The sequence below is a fragment of the Carcharodon carcharias genome, chromosome 22 (genome assembly GCF_017639515.1).
Source record: "Carcharodon carcharias isolate sCarCar2 chromosome 22, sCarCar2.pri, whole genome shotgun sequence".
NCBI classification, from domain to species: Eukaryota; Metazoa; Chordata; class Chondrichthyes; order Lamniformes; family Lamnidae; genus Carcharodon; species Carcharodon carcharias.
Window position 1 is genome coordinate 46455067 of NC_054488.1, and position 22129 is coordinate 46477195.

At 45.8% G+C, this 22129-nt stretch overlaps 1 protein-coding gene across 1 annotated transcript in view; it reads right to left on the reverse strand.

Moving 5' to 3' along the window:
* Nucleotides 1-22129, reverse strand: part of sirt7 (sirtuin 7) — a 34262-nt gene that overhangs the window by 11908 nt on the left and 225 nt on the right. The window contains exons 2-6 of the mRNA XM_041217126.1: nucleotides 16627-16764; nucleotides 14881-14985; nucleotides 11203-11273; nucleotides 9402-9474; nucleotides 5201-5299 (exon numbers count right to left, since the gene is read on the reverse strand). Coding sequence (XP_041073060.1) covers nucleotides 5201-5299; nucleotides 9402-9474; nucleotides 11203-11273; nucleotides 14881-14985; nucleotides 16627-16764 — 486 coding nt within the window. The remainder of the gene's footprint in view (nucleotides 1-5200; nucleotides 5300-9401; nucleotides 9475-11202; nucleotides 11274-14880; nucleotides 14986-16626; nucleotides 16765-22129) is intronic.

Sequence of the window (22129 nt, forward strand, 5' to 3'; positions counted from 1 at the left end):
ACGGATTGAAACATTGTTAGGTAACCATCTTTGGTAAAAATTGGCAAGTAAAACTACTACAGTTATAATATTTCTTTTGTTATTAATGTTAAATTTTGGGACTTTTTACTTTGATAGTCAAAAATGGGTATAATTCTAGTACATAGAATTTCCAACACAGAGGCTGGTATTTATACACCAGAAGAGCTTCCTCCCAACTTGCACCTAATATCCCACTATTTCTTTCTCCCTTATGTATTAATTGAGTCTCCCCTTAAATGCGTTACTGTATCGTGAGGCTATTTGCTTCAACCGCTCCATGAGTTCGGCATTATTGCCACCCTCTGTGCAAAGAAATTCATTCTAGATTCTTGATTTGATCTGGCTATCACATATTTGCACTTCCTTGTTCTAGACTCACCCACAAGAGGAAAAGATTCCTCCACACCCATTCTACCAAACACCTACATAATTTTAAAGACCTCAAAAAGTCTCTTAGTTTTCACTTCCAAAGAGGAGCCTTTAAATGTGTCTATAATGTGGAAAACCCCTTAAGTATGAAACTGCAGCTAGCTCAGTCAATTGTACAATTCTGAGTTAAGAGTCTCTTGATGCATTGTCCTTTGAATTACGCCCAGGAAATTTCTGCTTGTAACTTCCTCTTCTAGGAAAAAGAGGAAACAAAACTGGGGAAACACAATGGGCTGTAACCTCCAAGCTCCCCAGCGTCAGGTTTGTGGGGTACCCCAAAGATGCACTGGGGAATCCCTCTGGGAAGTGCCCAGATAAGGGTTTGCAAGGCAATTGCCCAGAAGTGCACGCTTCCTCTGGACAATCGCGCTGCGCTGAGGACCATTTGAAAATGAGGTTTAAATTGCAAACTACTGATGGTTCTGTCAGCATTGTCCCAATAGTTACCTAGGAAATGTTAGAGGAATTAAAACATCTTATTGTAAGACCCAGACCGATCCTGCCACGGGACTCTCCCACCGACCATGACAGCCCCGACCTCCCAGGGGACACCCCCACCCCTAACCACACACCACACCCCCCTCACTGTATTTACCAGCCACCGAACCCCCATGGGATTCCCCCACCCCCACCCGCACAGGACTCCTCACCCGACACACTGGCCCAACTCAACCCTGACACCCACCATGTCCGACCCACAACCCCCGAAATTCCAACCCCCCAGCCCCCTGAATGGCTGACCCCTACACCCACTCTCGGTCTAACTCTCCCCAGCCCCTACAAATGTTCAGATCACCCCACCCCCTCCCTAAGTCCGATGCCCCCCCCCCAGCCTCCGACCTCACCAAATGTCCAGCCCGCTCACCACATCCCGATGTCCGGCACATCCAGCTCCCCCAATGTCTGACCATCCCACCCCATCCCAATATCCACCCCCGCCCCAGCCCACCAAATGTCCAGGCTGCGCTATCCCCCCAATGTCCGACCCCTCCAGTCCCCCTCGATGTCCGACCCACCCAGTAGCCCCCCCCATCAATGTATAACACCCCAGCACCCCAAATTTCCAACCCCACAGCAACCCCACCACCCCAAATGTCAGGCCCGCAGCACCCCCTCCTGATGTCTGACTCCCCCTACACCATCTTGGTCCAACCCCCTCCCCCTATCCCAACCCAACCTCTGAACCTTCTCACAGTATCACAGTATCTTTACAGTGTAGAAGGAGGCCATTCAGCCCATCTAGTCTGTACTGGGTCTCTAAAAGAGCATTTCACCTATTCCCACTCCCCTGCCTTATCCCCATAACCTTTGCACATTCTCTCTTTTCAGTTGGCAATCCAATTCCCTTTTGAATGCCTCAATCGAACCTGCCTCCACCACCCTTTCAGGAAGTTTGTTCCAGGCTCCAAACACTTTCTGGGTGAAAAACCTTCTCCTCACATCACAGTTACTCCTTTTGACAATTATTTTGAATCTGTGCCCTTTAGTTCCTGATGTTCTCCTGAGTGGGAACAGTTTCTCACTATTTACCCTGTCCATACCCCTCAGGATCTGGAATACCTCTATCAAGTCTCCTAGGCCTTCTTTTCTTCAAAGAAGACAGTCTCAACCTCTCCAGTCTATCCTCATAGATACAGTTCTTCATCCTGGGAATCATTCTTGTGAATCTCCTCTGTACTCTCTCCAATGCCTTCATATCCTTCCTCAAGTATGGTGCTCAGAATTGGACACAGTACTCCAGATGAGGCCTAACTAGTGTCTTATGTTCAACATGACCTCCTTACTCTTGTACTCAATGCCCCTATTAATAAAGCCTAAGATACTATATGCTTTATAACCTGCTCTCTCAACATGCCCTGCCAATTTGTACATATCCACCAAGGTCCCTCTGTTCCTGCATCTCCTTTAGAGGCTCTCCCTTTACTTTATACCATCTCACCATATCTTTCTTGTGAAAATGAATCACCTCACACTTCTCTGCACTGAACTTCATCTGCCATCTGTCTGCCCAATCCCAACATGTCAATGTCCTTTTGAAGCTCAAGACTATCCCCATCACAGCTGACAACATTTCCAATCTTTGTATCATCTGCAAATTTTGCAGTCGTGCCCTGCCCATCACAGTCTAGGTCATTAATACATATCAGGAAGAGCAACACTGAACCCTGAGGAACTCCACTACAAACCTTCCTCCAAACTGAAAAATTATCGTTACTGCTTCCTGTCACTCAGCCAATTTCTTATCCAAGTGCTGACTTTCCCTTTTATTCCATTACCTAGAATTTTGCTCACAAGTCTACTGTGTGGCACTGTATCAAATGCCTTTTGAAAATCCAAATACACCACATCAACAGTGTTTCCTTTATCAACCTTCTCTGTTACTTCCTCAGAAAACTCCAGCAAGTTAGTTAAATAAGATTTTCCCTTGATGAATCCATGCTGTCTTTCCTTAATTTTCTTGCACTTGTCTTAAGTGATTATTTATTTTAACCTGTACTATAGTTTCCAGATGTTTCCCTATCACTGAGATCAAACTGACTGGCCTGTATTTGCCAGCTTTATCCTTGCACCCCTTTTTGAACAAGGGTGTAACATTCGCAGTTCTTCAGTCCTCTGGTGCCTCCCCTGTGTCTAAGGAAAACTGGAAGATTATCATTAGTGCCTCTGCAATTTCCACTCTCACTTCCCTCAGTACCCTTGGATGCATCTCATCCAGACTTGGTACCTTATCTATTTTAAGTAAAGAAAGTCTTTCCAATACCACCTTCCTCTCAATTGTAAGTTCTTCTGGTGTACGTTATCTCCTCTCGCACCTCGGCCTGGGTAGCAAGTTCTTCCTTTATAAAGACAGATGCAAAGTATTTGTTCAACACCTCCACTATTTCTCCAGCCTCCATATGCAAGTCTTCTTTTTTGTCCCTAATTGGCCCTACTCTTTCTTTTACCACACTTTTATTATTTTCATGCTTATAGAAGATCTTGGGATTCCTTTTCATGTTTGCTACCAGCCTCTTTTCATGCTCTCTCTTTGCTTTTCTTATTAGTTTCCTCACTTCCCCTCTGGTTGTTCTATATTCAGCCTGATTCTCCATTGTATTTTCTACCTGATATCTGTCATACTTCTTACTTTTCATCATTACCCCTATCTCTCTCATCATTCAGGACGCTCCAGATTTATTTGTCTTACCTTTCCCCTTCAAGGGAATATTCCTTGACTTTGCCTGTAATACTTTTCACCTACCTTAGGCCTGTCAATTTCAATTTTAAACTTACTGCTTTCCGGCAGCTAGTGCTTAAAAAAGGGGGGCGTGTCCTCCTTCAATTCAACAGTGCTGGACTTCGGAGACAGCTGTGCTGCCTGGATCTCTCGTCCGGCCTGAGTTGGAAGGTTGGGCGAGAGAGGCACTGAAGAAATTTGGCGTAGGTAAGTGGGCACGGAGTGGCAATCTGATGTTGATTGCCACTCTGCGGAAGTTACAACCTATTATTTTGAAAGCTTGCATTGCAGAATTTTCATTTTATGCCTTAAAAGCTACAATCATTTCTTTCAGTAAGTAGCTGAATAGGTCAGAAAGGTCCTTAGTTCAGTCCCAGTTTGCTAAATTAGTTGATCTCAATTAAAGGACTACAACTGGCTTCATTGCTCTGGGTTACAAAAGGGAAAATCAACCCTGATCACTATTCAGAAATCACACTGGGAGTACATATGTATGGACATTGGGTGAGGACATATTTTGGAAAAGAAATTCCACCAAATTTTCCCCTTCCTCTCCTTTTGATTCCTGACTGGGGTGTAGTTACACAGTTACAGGGCATCTTGTAGTATCTTGCCAAATGGCCATTATTTACATATGTGTCATAAAAGTAAAGAGTCAATGCTTTCAGGAGATGGAGAAATTTGATTGAAAAAACCCCAAAAATGTAACTTAAAATTATTACAGGGAACATATAAAATAGTGCCAGAAACTGAAACACGATTAAGAATGTCTGACATCAGCAACTATTTTCTAGTGGCTGAAAACAGGCCAATTATACTTGCCTTTATTAGCCAAGGCATAGAATAAAAGAGCAGGGAGGTTATGCTGGAACTGTATAAAACTTTGGTCAGGCCACAGCTAGAGTACTGTGTGCAGTTCTGGAATCCGCATTATAGGAAGGATGTGGTTGCACTAGAGAGACTGCAGAGATTTACTAGGATGTTGCCTGGGCTGGAGAGTTTTTGTTATGAGGAGAGATTGGATAGACTGGGGTTATTTTCTCTGGAGCAGAGGAGATTGAGGGGGTACATGATTGAGGTGCATAAAATTATGAGGGGCATAGATAGGGTAGACAGGAAGGAGTTTATCCCCTTGGTGGAGGGGAAAACCAGGGGCATAGATTTAAGGTAAGGGGCAGGAGGTTTAGAGGCCGTGTGAGGAAGAATTTTTTCACCCAGAGGGTGGTGGTAATCTGAAACTCCCCGCCTGAAAGGGTGGTAGAGGCAGAAACCCTCATAACATTTAAGACGTATTTGGATGTGCACTTGCAACAAGGCTATGGGCTTAGTGCTGGAAAATGGGATTAGAGTAATTAGGTACTTGTTTGACCAGCGCAGACTCGATGGGCTGAAGGGCCTTTTTCTAAGCTGTAGACCTCTAGACTCGATAGAAGATACTTCACATGATAACTTATGGGCCATATCCTGATGTTCCAACAGTGAAATGGATATTACTATAACATGTTCAGCACGCCAGTCTCTCCATTACCTTACCTCTATGTACATATTTCCATGTAGTTCTGAAAGTGCCTTCCTAGGTAAACTGCTACGTAAATGTAATCCATCGCAATTCTGAGACACCACATGCTGCACCTGGAGGGAGATATATAACAAGGATACTTTTCCAGCTGGGTTTTTGAGCTCTCAGCATTCTGATCTGGTTATAAAAGCCCGTGAAAGGCACAAAATCGAATGCTAACCTAAGTTTTTCACGTATTAATAAAAAATATAATGTTCACAAATCAACCTTTAAAAGGCAGGATCTAACTTATTGATTAAAGTGAATAATAACCCAAGACACTTTTCCCCCTCAACTTTATTCTTGTGCTGGTTCAGGATTTCCCCAGGATGGAGGTGGAGGAAGGGGGAGAATGAACCATTATTTTACGATATATGGCCAGTGCTTCAAAAAATGTATCAGTTAGTTTTGCAGTTTAAACTGTATAATTCGCTACATCCCACAGCTTCTTGGTCTTCTTGTTTTGTGTAAGAAAGCCAGTTTTCAACAAATGAAAAAAAGAGAACATCCAGTGTTTCAGTAGACGGTAAGCACAGAAAATATAAAATAGCAAACCACTGAATGAGGAAAAAATATATAAATTTAGAACATTGTTTACTTCTTTGGAAACTTCTGGCATTATGGAGTGATTTTATCCTATGAGAAAGTGAGCACTATACTCACAGGACATAGTTTAATTGCATAATTAAAATTAATTGGCTATAATTATAATTAATTGGTCTTTACTGAATTAAAATTAAATGAACCATGTTGAAAGAGAGAGACAATAGATCATACCAACATTAACAGAATGTAAACAAGCAGTGATCAAGAACATAATTCCTAGGCTTCTGAATAGGGATTAATGGGACAATCCTGCAGATGCCTGCAGTTACATCTTGCAAAATGGGGGGCATTATTTTACACTGTACCACTAACGTTTTACAGTTACGGGTTCATTAGTTTAACAACTGCAGCTTTCTAGAACAACCAGAGAGTTTTTGTAATCATTTACCACTAATTATTGGACAGAAAGGTGTGCGCCACTTTTTAATTGTCAAATTCATATTTTATTGCTAATTTCAGCTGGCCCACATGGTCATCTGATGTTTTTATATTCTCAGCATGGAGCTTAACAGAAATTTTAATGCTTTTGCTTTCTGTTCAGTTAAATCTCAGGCTGTTTCCTTATCCTCCTCTGGCCTGCATATACCAGCAAGGGAAGTTTTTCCATGGGCACAGGGAAATCTTAATTGCGGTGTTGCAATTTCATCCAGAGTTGTCCCTGAACACAGAAATGATAAGGATTTTCCACAGTGAAAGAATTAAAACTAACTATCGTGTTCAACATAGGTCAATCTTTTATTGAGAATTTAATTTCAAAAAGGATCTTATGTTTTTTCTTGACACCTGACAGGATTCATGGTTATTAAAACGATATGCAAATATTTTTCTGAAGGGGTTCCTGTATGGTTTGCTCTGTGGGCAGCATCTATACCATGGGGAATCAGAGAACACAAAAGTGAAGCTGAATTCTAGTTCCCATTAAATTGTATTTAGTGTCGACCTGCTGATACTAATCCATTTTGGTGCTTGCTTTAGGACAAAAGCACCAACAAGCATTTTTCCAAACCTCCATGCTTACAAACATGGGACAGATCAACGAGTATGAAGTGTGCATTTCACTGTGTTGGCTGGGCTTAGAGGGCTGGATTGTCAGAGCATGGGAGATGCCTGTCGATTGTGGGCTTAGGTTGGACATCTGTCTGCACTGAAGAAAGGAGAAAAATGGCTGAGCATGCTAGATATACTAATACCTGACTAATTTGATTGAGTTCTTTGAAGTAGTAGTACTGGAATGGTTGATGTTGTGCAAATGGATTTTCAAAAGAATTTTCATAAAATATCACATAATAGACTTTAGAAAAAGTGAAAGAGCAACGGCTGCGTAGATATGAAATTGGCTAAGGTCAGAAACAGTTAGTAGTCGTGAATGATTATTTTTCAAACTGGAAGGAAATGTGCAGTGGTGTCCCCCTAGGGGTCAGTGTTGACATCACTATTCTTTTGGATACATATCAACGACCTGGGCTTGAGTATACTGGGCAAAAGTTCAGAGGGAAGACACAAAACTAGGAAATGTAGTACGTGAGGAAGATAGCAACTGACTTCAAGTTGACACAGTCTGGTGAAATAAGCATACAGATAGCAGATTAACTTTAACACAGAGAAGTGAGGAGTGATTCCTTTCGTTAGGAAGAATAAGGAAAGGCACTTGAACGATAGCACAGTGGTTATGTTACTGGACTAATAATCCAGAGGCCTGGACTAACTAATTCAAATCCACCTCCGCACCTGAGGAATTTAAATTCAATTAATTAAATAAATCTGGAATAAAAAATTAGCATCAGTAATGATGAACATGTAATTGCTAGATTGTTGGAAAAAAAACCCACCGGGTTCACTAATGTCCTTTAGGGATGGAGATTTGCCACCCTTACGTTGTCTGGCCCATACATATCTCCAGACAGCAAAGTAGTTTACTCTTACCTTCTCCCTGAAATAGCTTAGCAAGCCACTCAGTTGTCAAGAAGGTGGCTCATCACCACTTTCTCAAGGGTATTTAGAGATGGGCAAAAAATGCTGGCTTTGCAAGTGGTGCCCAAACCCCATGACTGAATAATGAAAGAAGCAATATAAACTAAATGGTACAATTTTAAAGAGGGTGCTGGAACAGAGAAACCTGGGGTTGCTGAAGTAATCATAAGGAGTTATTGGCCACATTGTACTAGAAAGGGTTCAGGAGAGATTTACTAGAATAGTACCAAGGATGAAAGACCGCAGTTATGTGGAAAGATGAGAGAAACTAAGGTTGTTCTCTTGAGACTAGAGAAAGTTAACAGGTTATTTGATAGTAAATGATCAAAATCCTGAAGTATTTTGTCAGAGTAAATAGGGAGGAACAGTGAATGTCAAGTGAGTTCTGGATCTCAAAGGAGATACCAAGTTGTTAGCAGTATTCTGGGAGAAGGAACAGCAGGGGCAAGGCCCTAAAGGAAAAAGAGGAAGGCCCAAGAAGCCCTTTAAGTTAAGTCAAAGGACAAGGACAGGGATTCGGGTCTTGTGAAGCCAAGTTAAGAGTGAGGAGCAGAGAAAGGCTCCAAGCTTATAGGGAGAAAGCTGCAGGACACAGACCTAAAGCAAAATAGGCTTGCGAGAAGCCAGAAGATCCAAGGAGGCAGCCGAAGATCTGTAACTCTTTACTGTGGATATGCGAAGCAGCGGTGTTCTGTTGGCACGGCTGAGTACGATGATGCACATGGGGATCCAGGAGAGAAGAACATCAGAAGGAGAGTTCAAGACTCTGGAGGTGGACCCCTGTGGAAGGCGTCCAAGAGTAAGCATTACTTGGCAAAAGATTCCAAAGTGGGTTCTTCGAGTGTGGAGACTGGAAGCCCTTGTGTGAAAGATGGAGTTCAGTGAGATTGGTTGGCTCATGGTGTGACAAGCATCTGGGGGGAGTTGATGAGGGGTCCATAGCATCTATTTGGGGTGGCATCTGTCACTTGGTTTCAGAGTGTGGTGTGCCTGACCACAGATCACCCATTGATTTACATGGACTGTGTACTTACTGTGAACATGAGAGTATAAAATAGCTTTTGTAACTTGTTTATCCTTACGAATCTGTATACATTTGTAAAGGTATAGTTGTGGGTGAAGGTGTATTATAATATAGTTCATCTTTTCTCGTTTAATAAATGTTTTATTCTTTTGTTAGAAGTTCATCAGCTGACTCCTGTGACTCTGTTCAGTAGCTCTCCACGTTTCTAAACAAAAAATTAAAGTTAAGGTCTGTCAAGCCAGGTTCCACCCTGGGATCTGACTTGTCCAGCAGTAACATCAGCTGGGATCATAACAATAGGGCAGTGGGATTAATTGGACAGCTCTTTCAAATAGCTGGAAAAGGTCTTCCCAATTATGGGTATCATTCCAGTGATTCCAGGATGATCTTCTCCTACCTGAAATACATTAATATATCACTCTTTCTTCATCTAATCTTTTTGCTCTAGTTTACAAGAAGGCTATTGTTGTCCACAATTTCCTTTTTTTTTTCCTTTGCACCCAACATTTACCCCAACAACAATGTTCTAAGGACCAGTCGCTGTAATACAATGGAATAAAAATCAAAGTTCTTACCAGTTTTTCTTTGTAAAGTTGTGTGATGCACATGTGAGTCAAGGTGGGTTCTGCCTCACTGAGGTCTGCTGTGCTTTATAACAAAAGACAAACACAAACACTTCATTAGAATAAATATGCTTGAATCACACAACAGTTATAGCACAAAAGGAGGCCATTCAGCCCATCATGTCTGCGTTGGACTCCAATTTCTTTTTGAAAGCCTCAATTGACCCTGTCTCCAACACACTCTCTGGCAGTGCATTCCAGATCCTAACCATTCGCTCCATAAGAAAGTTTTTCCTCATTTCACCATTGATTCTTTGGCCAATTACCTTAAACCTGTCCCCACTGGTTCGCAATCCTTCCACCAATGCGAACAGTTTCTCCCTTTCTACTCTGTCCAAACCCCTCATGACTTTGAATACCTTTATCAAAACTCCTTCTCTTCTCCAAGGGGAACATCCCAACTTCTCCAATCTTTCTACGTTACTTAAGTTCCTCATCCCTGGAACCATTCTCATGAATCTTTTCTGCACCCCCTCTAATGCCTTCACATTCTTCCTAAATAGTGATGCCCAGAACTGAATGCAATACTCCAGTTGAGGCCAAACCAGTGTTTTATACAGGTTTAACGCAACTCCTTTGCTTTTGTACCCTATGCCTCTATTTATAAAGCCCAGGATGCTAAATGCATTATTAACCGCACTCTCAACCTGTCCTACCACCTTCAATGATTTATGTACATTCTCCAGGTCCCTCTGCTCCTGCATCCCATTTAGAATTGTACCCTCTTCATTCTTCCTACCAAAATTAATCATTTCACACTCCTCTGTATTAAATTTCATCCACCATTTGTCTGCCCATTCCATCACCCTATCTATGTCCTTTTAAAGTTCCTCCTCATGGTTCCCTATACTTGCAAGTGTCGTATCATTCACAAATTTTGAAACAAAAAAAAACAAGTCACATTTTGTAGGGGCAAGAGTATGGCATTGTATTGTGAATGTATTGACTGCAGGAATGGCTGGAAGCTTGAAACCTATTCCATAACCTCTATGGATAAATGCACAACATCGTCTGATCAGCAATAGTTACAGGTTAACACACATTGGTACTTACATATTGCCGTGAATAGATTAAGTGTTTTCATTTTACAGGCCTTAAAAAAATTCTTTTGAACTGAAACAAGTGCAGGAATACTTTGGAATGTGGCTCTGAGCAGTTATTTTTTCCTTGCGTTGATGAAATCACCTATTAATCCGCAAGCATTCCACCAGTGGGAGTGAGGAAAGGGCACTGCTCTTTGCCAATTCCCACTGCTGGCTGGTCATGCTTCAAGTGGCTTCATTGGGGCCGATGTTATTACACTATTTTTGGTTTAATTTAACATTGGCAGCGAAAGAAAATTCTCATTTTACAAGTATAATAGGTCTTGTCAGAAAGACTGGCAGCAGCTATGGTAAATTACTGCAAACTCAACTGCACTATCTGGCAACATCAATTATGGCACAGACTAAAGTTTTGCAAAGATTAGAATAAACCAAAAGATTGGGTATAATTTTACTTTGGAAGGACTGAATTTTTTTTTGTTTAAATCAGCTCCTACTTGCTACCATAAACAAGGCATGGCTATATTTTTTGATCATTTAAATGCCACTTAAGGTTATACCTAAAAGTGCAGCACTCTCTAACACATTAATTTCACCAGTTAATATACTTCTGTACTCTAATCACATTTAAAAAAAAACAATAGTTCTGGTCCAGAAATAACAGCTATATTTTATGGTGCACTCATTCATGTAAAGATTTTTTTTCTTACCTCACTTCCCTACCACTCTGCAATAATGTCCACACCCCATTGGGGCCTCTGTAATCTGGGATAGATGCAGCCTGCATTAAGTGGAAACAAGGGTAATGACTTAATACCTTGACAGTAAAAAATGAAGAAGTATATTACAATAGCTTGCATTTATCTAGCACCTTTAACACAGCAGAATGTCCCAACACACCACAGAATTTAACACCGAGCCACATAAGAAGATATCAGGCAGGTGACCAAAAGCTTGGCTTAAAGAAACAGGTTTTAAGGAGCATCTTGCAGGAGGAGAAAGAATGTGATCGAAATACAGAGAGGTTTAGGGAGAGAATTCCAGATCTTACGGCCTAAGTAGCTAAAGGTACCATTGCCAATGGTGGAACGATGAAAATCTGTATTTTGGTTAGCATGGTTATCCCTCCAGTTTTGATGACTAACATTTTTACATTAAAGTGTTGTTAATAAGAGATCCCAAAGAAACTGATACTACTTATTAAAAATAAAGGATATAAGTAACTTGCAAATAAGCATACATTAAACATGATAGGCAGTGAAAGAAAATTCTCATTTTAAAAGTATAATAGGTCTTGTCAGGAGAGCTGGCAGCAGCTATGATGATTACTGCAAAGTCAACTACACCACCTGCCAACATCAATTGTGGCAGAGACTAAAACTTCGCAAAGACTGGAAAAAACCAAAAGGTTGGGAATAATTTTACTTTGGACAGAGTGAAATTTTTTTGTTTCAGTTTGCAAGGTGGCTTCTTGGGGATTTCGACAAGCTGTGTGAGTAGGCAAGAACATGTCAGAGGGAGCATAATGTGGAAAAATGTGAAGTATTGCACCGCGGTACGAAAAACAGAAATGCAGAGTATTTCTTAAATGGGGAGAGATTGAAAAGTGTTGATGCCCAAAGGGACCTAGGTGTTCTTGTTCATAAGTCACTGAGAGCTAACATGCAGGTGCAGCAAGCAATTAGGAAGACAAATGGTATGTTAGCCTTTATTGCAAGGGGAATTTGAGTACAGGAGTAAGGAAGTCTTGCTGCAGTTGTATAGACCCTTGGTGAGAACACACCTGGAGTAGTCTGTGGAGTTTTGGTCTCCTTACCCAAGGAAGGATGTACTGGCCACAGAGGGAGTGCAACAAAGGTTCACCAGTCTAATTCCTGGGAGAGCAGATTGACCTATGGGGACAGATTGAGGAGACTGGGCCTCTATTCTCTAGAGCTTAGAAGAATGAGAAGTGATCTCATTGAGTTGTGCAAAATTCTTACAACTGTTGACAGGGTAGATGCAGAAAGGATGGCGTCCTGGTTGGGGAGTCTAGAACCAGGGAACAGAGTCTCAGAGTAAGAGGTAGGTCATTTTGGACTGCGATGAGGAGGAATTTCTTCAGAGGGTGGTGAATCTTTGGAATTCTCTACCTCTGAGGGCTGTGGAGGCTCAGTCATTGAGTATTTCCAAAGCAGAGGTTGATAGATTTCTAGATACCAATGACATCAAGGGATACAGGGATAATGTGAGAAGATGGAGCTGAGGTAGAAGATCAGCCATGATCTAGCTGAACGGCAGAGAAGGCTCGAGGGGCCGAAAGGCCTAATCCTGCTCCTACGTTCCTATGACATCTGTCATATATATTGTATGTGTTCTAGGTCCTTGATTTGAATAATTTAGACGATAATATTTTCACTTTTAAATGCAATTTGCATAAAAGGATAAAAATTTCATTGTTTAAGTCAATGGATATGCAGGGAGTTACCACTCTGCGTTTTCGCCTTGTTTCACTCATAATGGTAGCTTCGAAATCTCCTCTCTGAAAAATGTTAAGGATCGTAAATCAAATAAATAGACACAAATTACAGGCCTGTCCATAAGTCCGCCTGTTATTCAACACCCTCTGGAAAATCTCCCTCCAGCTCATAACATGCAGAATATGGACAAATAAATCATAGTGCTAAGAGGCACTTACAGCTGGAGCTAAGATATATTTAATCACTCTAGTTTTTCAAAGTTAGGCTGTTGCCTAATTCAGTGGCCAGTACATGCCATTCTGAGCCTGCCTTGGTGAATCAGCAAACAATGTTGGGAGCTTAAGTGACCTGAATCAATATGATGTTTTCATACTTTGGCCGCGGCTTTGGAGAGAGGTTATTTATTTCTCATTCTGTCAAAAAAAATTATGTTGAGTGACTTTAAAATTGTCAGTAAATATTGCACAAACAGCAAAAATTACTGCTTCTTAACCATGCAGTCGAACAGTGTTGTTAAGCTTCTTTAATAAAAGCAAAATACTGTGGAAGCTGGAAATCTGAAACAAAAGCAAAAATTGCTGGAAAAACTCAGCAGGTCTGACAGCATCTGTGGAGAGAAAGACAGAGTTAACGTTTTGAGTCCGTAAGTTCTGAAGAGTCATACGGACTCGAAACTTTAACTCTGTCTTTCTCGCCACAGATGCTGTCAGGCCTGCTGAGTTTTTGCAGCAATTTTTACTTTTGTTAAGCTTCTTTGCAGTTTTGCTCTTTACACTAATGTTCAACCAGGAAATGGGGGGGGGGGGGGAGAGAGAGAGCGAGAGAGAGAGAGAGAGAGAGAGAGAGAGAAGAGTGAGCACATGGAGAGCTACTGGGGTTGTTAGCAGACATCTCCACCAGCCTTTGCATATTCATCCTTGCCCAGGAACCACCAACTGATGGTTAAGAAGTCCACCCTGACCCCCTTTTCACTGTACTCTGAAGACTTCATCACATTACCTGCTTTTGTTTCTCTGAGTGCCAACTTTCTTTAGAATATTTGGCATATAATAGAGACAATGATAAAGCCAGGCATGAGAATGTGAAACTCTCATTAATTACCCAGTGGAAATTCTTGTCACAGCCACCTGTTGGATAGAAGCACAGGCTGGGGCTCTTTTCTCTAGAACAGAGAAAACTGGGGAGTGACTTGTCCTAAAAATTATAAAGAGGTTGGATAGAAAAGATGTAGAGATGATAAATATAAGATGGTTACTAATAAATCCAACAAAGAATACAGGGAAGACTTATTGTTTAACTCAGAGTGATGAGAACATGGAACTTGTTACCATGTAAGAGTTGTTGAGGAGAATAGCATAGATCCATTTAAGGGGAAGGAGCTTAGTAAATGAGGAAGAATGAATAGAAGAAAGTGTTGATAAGGTAAGATGAAGTTAGGTGGAACAATGCTTCTTCAGAGTGTAGATCTGTTGGGCCAAATGGACTGATTCTGTTCTGTAAATTTAATGTAATCAATTACTCCTTTTCTCACTTCCATGCACTGTGTACGATGTTTCTGTACGGAATCGATTACAATTTATATGAAAAGAAACTAAACTGTTCTGTAGTGTTGGGTATTTCCAAGGATATTTCCATTCAAAGCAATAGAATCAAGCGTTCATGTCAGTCCCATTCTACTCAGGGAAGATGGGTCGTTACTGCCCTCTGGTGCTTCCTTTGGCTGTTTATAGGACCACATTCTTGATTTATGAAAATCTAGTTAGCACCCTTAGTAGCACATTTTTATTTTGCCAAGCTAATATTGCTATGACTGCTGTTTCATAGTGTGCTGCACAAGCTTTCAAGCTGCTAAACTGAAGTTATTTGAAGTTCTAGTGATTTGCTAATTATGGTTCTCATTTCTCTGGCTCTGTTGTAGTACTGCCTTACCGTGCTGATCCCTGCACCAGAATAGATCACTGGGTATTGTGCTTCCTGAATAGCTGCTGCCAGAAGGTTAATTTTTCTCCTTAGTTCTTCAGGCTCATCTATAACCTAATGAGAAAAAAAAACTGTCAGAAATCTCACAGCATAACAAACATTTAACATGCATCCACTCCGCAATAGCATTTTAAAGAATGGTGTTTACAACTTGTTTAAAGAAAGAACAAAAAACTTGTATTTATCTTATGCCTTTCCTGGTTAATCTGTTTTTGATGGTATTGGTTGAGGGATAATTATTAGTCAAGGCAACTGCACAACTCCCTTTCTCTTCTTTGAACATTGCTGCGGGATCTTTTACATCCACCTAAGGCGGCATACAAAACCTCGATTTAACGTCTCATCCAAAAATGTCACCCTGGATTATTGCACATGGAATGGGATTTGAGCTCACGACCTGCTTCAGAGGTAAGTGTGCTACCACTGAGCCAAGGCTGATATAATAGGCAGCCCAGTGAGTGGATCCACTATCTTGCTTTGATACAATGACAGAAGTTGGATGAATATCTGTGATTTCTTTACATGAGTTTCCAATAATGATCAATGCATCAAGGAAATGAGAGCAGGTTTCAGTGCGAAAAAAGGAGACACCTACTGTCTCCGAGTGCTGGTTTATAAATTGGCATAAGCCAAAGAACAGTTTGCATACCAAACAAATGATGTATGGCATAGGCAAGGGATGATGGAAATCTCACAGTTGCCTCAGTATTGAAAGTGCAACAACGAACATTTGTACCCATGCTAAAATGTCAGCTGTGGCTTGGTTGATAGATCTTTTATTCAAGTTAAAAGGTTGTGGGCACAGGCCCCAATTCAGGGACTTGAGCACTCTGGGTTGGCACCTCAGTGCAGTACTGAGGGAATGCTGCACTGTCGAGATGCTATCTTTCAGATGAGGTGTTAAACTGGGGCTCCGTCAGCTGTCTTGAATGAATGCAAAAGATCCCACGGCATTACTTTGATAAAGAACAGTGGAGATCTCTCTGCTGTCCTGCCTAATATTTATCCCTCAACTAACACTTGTTCTACTATTATCACATTCTGCTTTCTTACCTTAATGCCATTATCAGCACATTTTTTAGCCCTTACTATTACCATTAATGCTCCCTTTGTCCTTTTGTTCGTGACATCTTTGTCAGTCTCTCATTTGTCCCCACCTATCACTGACCTTCTATCCAGCTTCACCTGCTCCAGCTCCCTTAAACAGTATAAATTTCATCACATTTCTACTTCTCTATAGCTCTGAAGAAGAGTCATACAGACTCGAAACGCCAACTGTTTCTCTCTCCACAGACGCTGTTTTTGTTTTTGTTTCAGATTTCCAGCATCCGCAGTTATTTTGCTTTTATCACTATAACAGATTATCCGGTCATTATCCCATTGCTGTTTGGATACTTTGCAAAGTGTAAATTGGCTGCCTTGTTTCCTACATCACAACAAAGACATTTCAAAAAGTATTAAGACATCATGAAAGGTACCAAAGAAAAGCAAGTTCCTCTTGTATCCAACAGAAGGAATGGTAGAAACTGATCATCACAGCAGTCCAGTCCTAGAATTCAGAAGTTTTAAGTCTTTTTAAAAAATTGTTTTTCTGCTTTAAACCACCGTTGATTGAGTCTGTTGCTGTGCATAACTGACAACTGCCCAATTAGGAAGTTCAGGAGTCAACTACATTGCACTGGATAAATTACCCACCTCTTCAAGTTTCCTCTTTCGTGCCTCGGTCTTCTGCTTTCGCTTTTGCAACTCCTGCACAGTGTCAACACATGCTGCAAGCATAGTGAGGTCATCCTTTGTTCGTAGTTGTTCTGGTTTTTGTAGGATTTTGGAGACCTGCAAGGGATTCAATTAAGGGGAGATTAGAAGAAATGGGCTATTAAGACATGCAACATTAAGACATAAGAGATTGCCAGCAGTTGATACGAAAGCTGATTCAATTCTCCAACCTCCTTATAAGTCTAAACACTTAACAGAAACAGTAAATGTACATAGAAAGAGTAGGAAAATTGGCCTAGAATAGATAGCTACAGTGTGGATCAAGTGACAACACTTCTCAGTAAGCCTTGCAATTATTGATGGAGGGCGTTACTTTACAAACTTTAATTTCAACGGATATTAATGTTAGCAAGCAGCAGTTCTTTAGTCATGGTTGAATGAAGACTTTTTAATGTGTGAAAGAATGGCATGAAAAATCTCAATGTAAAAAAATACATATTCTAATTTGCTGCCCCAATTTAACATCACCGAAGGGAAGTTTGAAACGGTTTTAATTCTTGTGTTGCTAAGATACTTAACCCAACTCATTTTATCATTTTACCTATGCAGTTGTTATGCAATATACTTCAAAGATTATGTCATATTACTTCCACAACCATCAACCCTGTCATGTATTGTACTAATCAAAATGTTCCCTCCAGGCACTTTCCCAATTTGTAAGCCCCAAATATTTTCCTTTGTGCAATCGGTCTAATGAATCATCAATATGTTTACAAACTTATATGTTCATTAAAGCTAGTGCACAGATGAAGATATAAAAAAAAACTATAATTTGATTTGTACTGCTGAGCGATTTTCATAGTTCAAATTTCACAAGCCCACATTACACTTTGCTAAAATCTTATTGATTATCTTTTCCTTCATCATTGTGATCTTCCTGTCCCTGGACAGTAAAAATATAAATAGCAATTTAATGCAGCAGGCGCTTTGCATTGAAACTGAAGAAAGTAATCTCTTTGTGATAATGTCCAGTGAAACATGGGACAGTTATTCTATAATACTGATGATTACTCATTGTTGGAACATATGGACATGATAAAACAATGGTTAAGTTAATAATGTGCAAAGGCACAGCCAGCATATGCTTTTGGACATCACAGACATTAGTGCTGCAGAGACAGTTGAGAGTTTAATTTTTGATAAAGTTGAAAGAATGCCTTTAATATCTCATTAAAAGCGCAATATGCTGTTTGCTCATGGGCCGGACTTGACAGATTTTAAATGTGTACTCATTGCACTAAAAGATTACAGACATTTACCAGTATTAACATTAATGAGGTTAACCGAATTTATTGATGCATAGTATTTTTACCCGGGTAGTGACTGTCTCCATCTTAATTAGCTGTGTGTTATCTAGCAAACTAACTGTTAAGTGATTCATGCTCAGATAATACTGGACATGCTACCAATTACTGCATTATAAGCAATCCTCAAACGCCACTTGTAGGGAAACCAATTTGCTTTCACTTAGAAAATGGCATTTTTACTGTCTCCAAGAATTTTCATGCTAAACTGTGGTGTTCAGCAGAAAATTGAACCACAAGTAGTGACTGTAAATATTCATAAGACTAATTGTGGGATGCAGTGCCACACTAAAACCAGTCACCCCAATCTTTTGGACAGTCCCAGCCACTGATGATCAGAGGGCACATTTGCGAATGTAGCTATTCTTCCCACCACTGCAACACAGTATGAAGTCTGGCAATAGCAATTGGATTGTTTTTTTTTTCATTTACTCAACAATTTCCTCCCCTCCTTTCCCTGAAAACATTGTATACTGGAGTACAAATCAAAGGATGCCAGGCACCTTCCAGTGCCTTGCCCAACTAGCCACTGCTCACATCAAGGAGGCATCACAGCTGAGCCCAACTCTATCATCACAACTTATCCATACACACACACACACACACTTATACATGGAGCAAACAGGAACCCTGGCAGTTCATTCCCCCCCACCCTACTCCTCCCTCCCTCTGCAATGCACAGTTCAGCCATTTGCAGCACTCACCCACTAGACCATTCAGATCACTACAGATGGGAAATCAAACCTAGGTATTTGGGTATGTACATTGAAGCTGTGCATTTGTTCAATTACTAAGTCATTAAATCCTCCACAAGTGAGATCACACAATATAGTACTTCTGGTTCTGGTTACAGAAGTTGTGCCTGTATGCTAATTGTTTCTCACAAGACAAAGAAAATACTTCACTATAAACAATGTGACTTTGTGCATGTGATATGGTAAAGAACTGAAATGGGCAGGATATTTATTAAAAGTGTTCAGCAATTTTTTTCTTCTTTTCCACATATACAGATCACAAAAAATTTAAATAACAAAATGGAGGGGAGAGATTTAGGTTCTCCCTGGATTGATAAATTAAGATTTATCAAATGGCCTCCCTTATCCATATATTGCAAATCTGACAGCAACTGCATTTGGGCATAAACAGCATGGAAAGAGGGAGTAGTAAGGAGGCGGAGAGGGGGAAAGGTGGGGGGGGTTATGGAGGATGACGGTGGAGGGGGGTTCTGGGGAAGGAGCTAGAGACGGGGGAGGGGGAGGGGGTCCGGGGCGTGTGACGGCGGAGGGGGCGCGGGTCCTGGGCGGGTGACGGCGGAGGGGGCGCGGGTCCTGGGCGGGTGACGGCGGAGGGGGAGCGGGTCCTGGGCGGGTGACGGCGGAGGGGGAGCGGGTCCTGGGCGGGTGACGGCGGAGGGGGAGCGGGTCCTGGGCGGGTGACGGCGGAGGGGGAGCGGGTCCTGGGCGGGTGACGGCGGAGGGGGAGCGGGTCCTGGGCGGGTGACGGCGGAGGGGGAGCGGGTCCTGGGCGGGTGACGGCGGAGGGGGAGCGGGTCCTGGGCGGGTGACGGCGGAGGGGGAGCGGGTCCTGGGCGGGTGACGGCGGAGGGGGAGCGGGTCCTGGGCGGGTGACGGCGGAGGGGGAGCGGGTCCTGGGCGGGTGACGGCGGAGGGGGAGCGGGTCCTGGGCGGGTGACGGCGGAGGGGGAGCGGGTCCTGGGCGGGTGACGGCGGAGGGGGAGCGGGGTCCTGGGCGGGTGACGGCGGAGGGGGAGCGGGTCCTGGGCGGGTGACGGCGGAGGGGGAGCGGGTCCTGGGCGGGTGACGGCGGAGGGGGAGCGGGTCCTGGGCGGGTGACGGCGGAGGGGGAGCGGGTCCTGGGCGGGTGACGGCGGAGGGGGAGCGGGTCCTGGGCGGGTGACGGCGGAGGGGGAGCGGGTCCTGGGCGGGTGACGGCGGAGGGGGAGCGGGTCCTGGGCGGGTGACGGCGGAGGGGGAGCGGGTCCTGGGCGGGGTGACGGCGGAGGGGGAGCGGGTCCTGGGCGGGTGACGGCGGAGGGGGAGCGGGTCCTGGGCGGGTGACGGCGGAGGGGGAGCGGGTCCTGGGCGGGTGACGGCGGAGGGGGAGCGGGTCCTGGGCGGGTGACGGCGGAGGGGGAGCGGGTCCTGGGCGGGTGACGGCGGAGGGGGAGCGGGTCCTGGGCGGGTGACGGCGGAGGGGGAGCGGGTCCTGGGCGGGTGACGGCGGAGGGGGAGCGGGTCCTGGGCGGGTGACGGCGGAGGGGGAGCGGGTCCTGGGCGGGTGACGGCGGAGGGGGAGCGGGTCCTGGGCGGGTGACGGCGGAGGGGGAGCGGGTCCTGGGCGGGTGACGGCGGAGGGGGAGCGGGTCCTGGGCGGGTGACGGCGGAGGGGGAGCGGGTCCTGGGCGGGTGACGGCGGAGGGGGAGCGGGTCCTGGGCGGGTGACGGCGGAGGGGGAGCGGGTCCTGGGCGGGTGACGGCTGAGGGGGAGCGGGTCCTGGGCGGGTGACGGCGGAGGGGGGCGAAAGTCCCGGGGGGGTGATGGCGGATGGGGGCCAGAGTCCCGGGGGGGGAGAGGTGATGGCGGATGGGGCCAGAGTCCCGGGGGGTGACAGCGGACGGGGGCCAGAATACTGGGGGGATAACTGCAGACGGGGGCCAGAGTTCCAGGGGGGTGATGGCGGACGGGGGCCAGAGTCCCAGGGGGGTGTGAGTCCTGGGGGGTGACGGCAGAGGGGGAGCGAGAGTCCCGGGGGGGTGATGGCGGAGGGAGGGCGAGAGTCCCGGGGGAGGGGGGTGACGGCAGAGAGGGGGCGAGAGTCCCGGGGGAGGGGGGTGACAGCAGAGGGGGGGGGAGTGACAGCGGAGGGTGCGAGGGTCCCAGGGGGTGACGGCGGAGATGGGCGAGGGTCCCGGTGGGTGACAGCGGAGGGGGGCGAGGGTCCCAGTGGGTGACAGCGGAGGCCGGCCAGGGTCCCGAGGGGGGTGACGGTGGAGGCGGGCGAGGGTCCTGGGGGGTGACAGTGGAGGCCGGCGAGGGTCCCGGGGGGGTGACGGCGGAGGCCGGCGAGGGTCCCGGGGGGGTGACGGCAGAGGCCGGCGAGGGTCCCGGGGGGGTGACGGCAGAGGCCGGCGAGGGTCCCGGGGGGGTGACGGCGGAGGGGATCGAGGGTCCCGGGGGGGTGACGGCGGAGGGGATCGAGGGTCCCGGGGGGGTGACGGCGGAGGGGGCGAGGGTCCCGGGGGGGTGACGGCGGAGGGGGCGAGGGTCCCGGGGGGGGTGACGGCGGAGGGGGCGAAGGTCCCGGGGGAGGGGGCGAGGGTCCCGGGGGGGGTGACGGCGGAGGGGGCGAGGGTCCCGGGGGGTGACGGCGGAGGGGGCGAGGGTCCCGGGGGGTGACGGCGGAGGGGGCGAGGGTCCCGGGGGGTGACGGCGGAGGGGGCGAGGGTCCCGGGGGGTGACGGCGGAGGGGGCGAGGGTCCCGGGGGGGTGACGGCGGAGGGGGGCGAGGGTCCCGGGGGGTGACGGCGGAGGGGGGCGAGGGTCCCGGGGGGTGACGGCGGAGGGGGGCGAGGGCCCCGGGGGGTGACGGCGGAGGGGGGCGAGGGTCCCGGGGGGTGACGGCGGAGGGGGGCGAGGATCCCGGGGGGTGACGGCAGAGGGGGGCGAGGGTCCCGGGGGGTGACGGCGGAGGGGGGCGAGGGTCCCGGGGGGTGACGGCGGAGGGGGGCAAGGATCCCGGGGGGTGACGGCAGAGGGGGGCGAGGGTCCCGGGGGGTGACGGCGGAGGGGGGCAAGGATCCCGGGGGGTGACGGCGGAGGGGGCGAGGGTCCCGGGAGGTGACGGCGGAGGAGTAGGGGGTCCTGGGTGGGACGGGGAGGTAGGTGTTGGGGTGGGGGGGGGGGAGGTAGGTGTTGGGGTGGGGGGGGGGGTTGGGTGGAGATGCCTTCAGTCCCTGGCCCGATCCCCAATACAATCGGCGGAGCGTCTCAGTCCCCGCGCGGCCGGACTGTGCCGAGTCCCCGACGGGAGGGTTGGGGTCGGGCCGGCAGGACCGGGAGCGGCTGCGGGGCCCTCGACGGTCCCTCCCCGGCTGAAG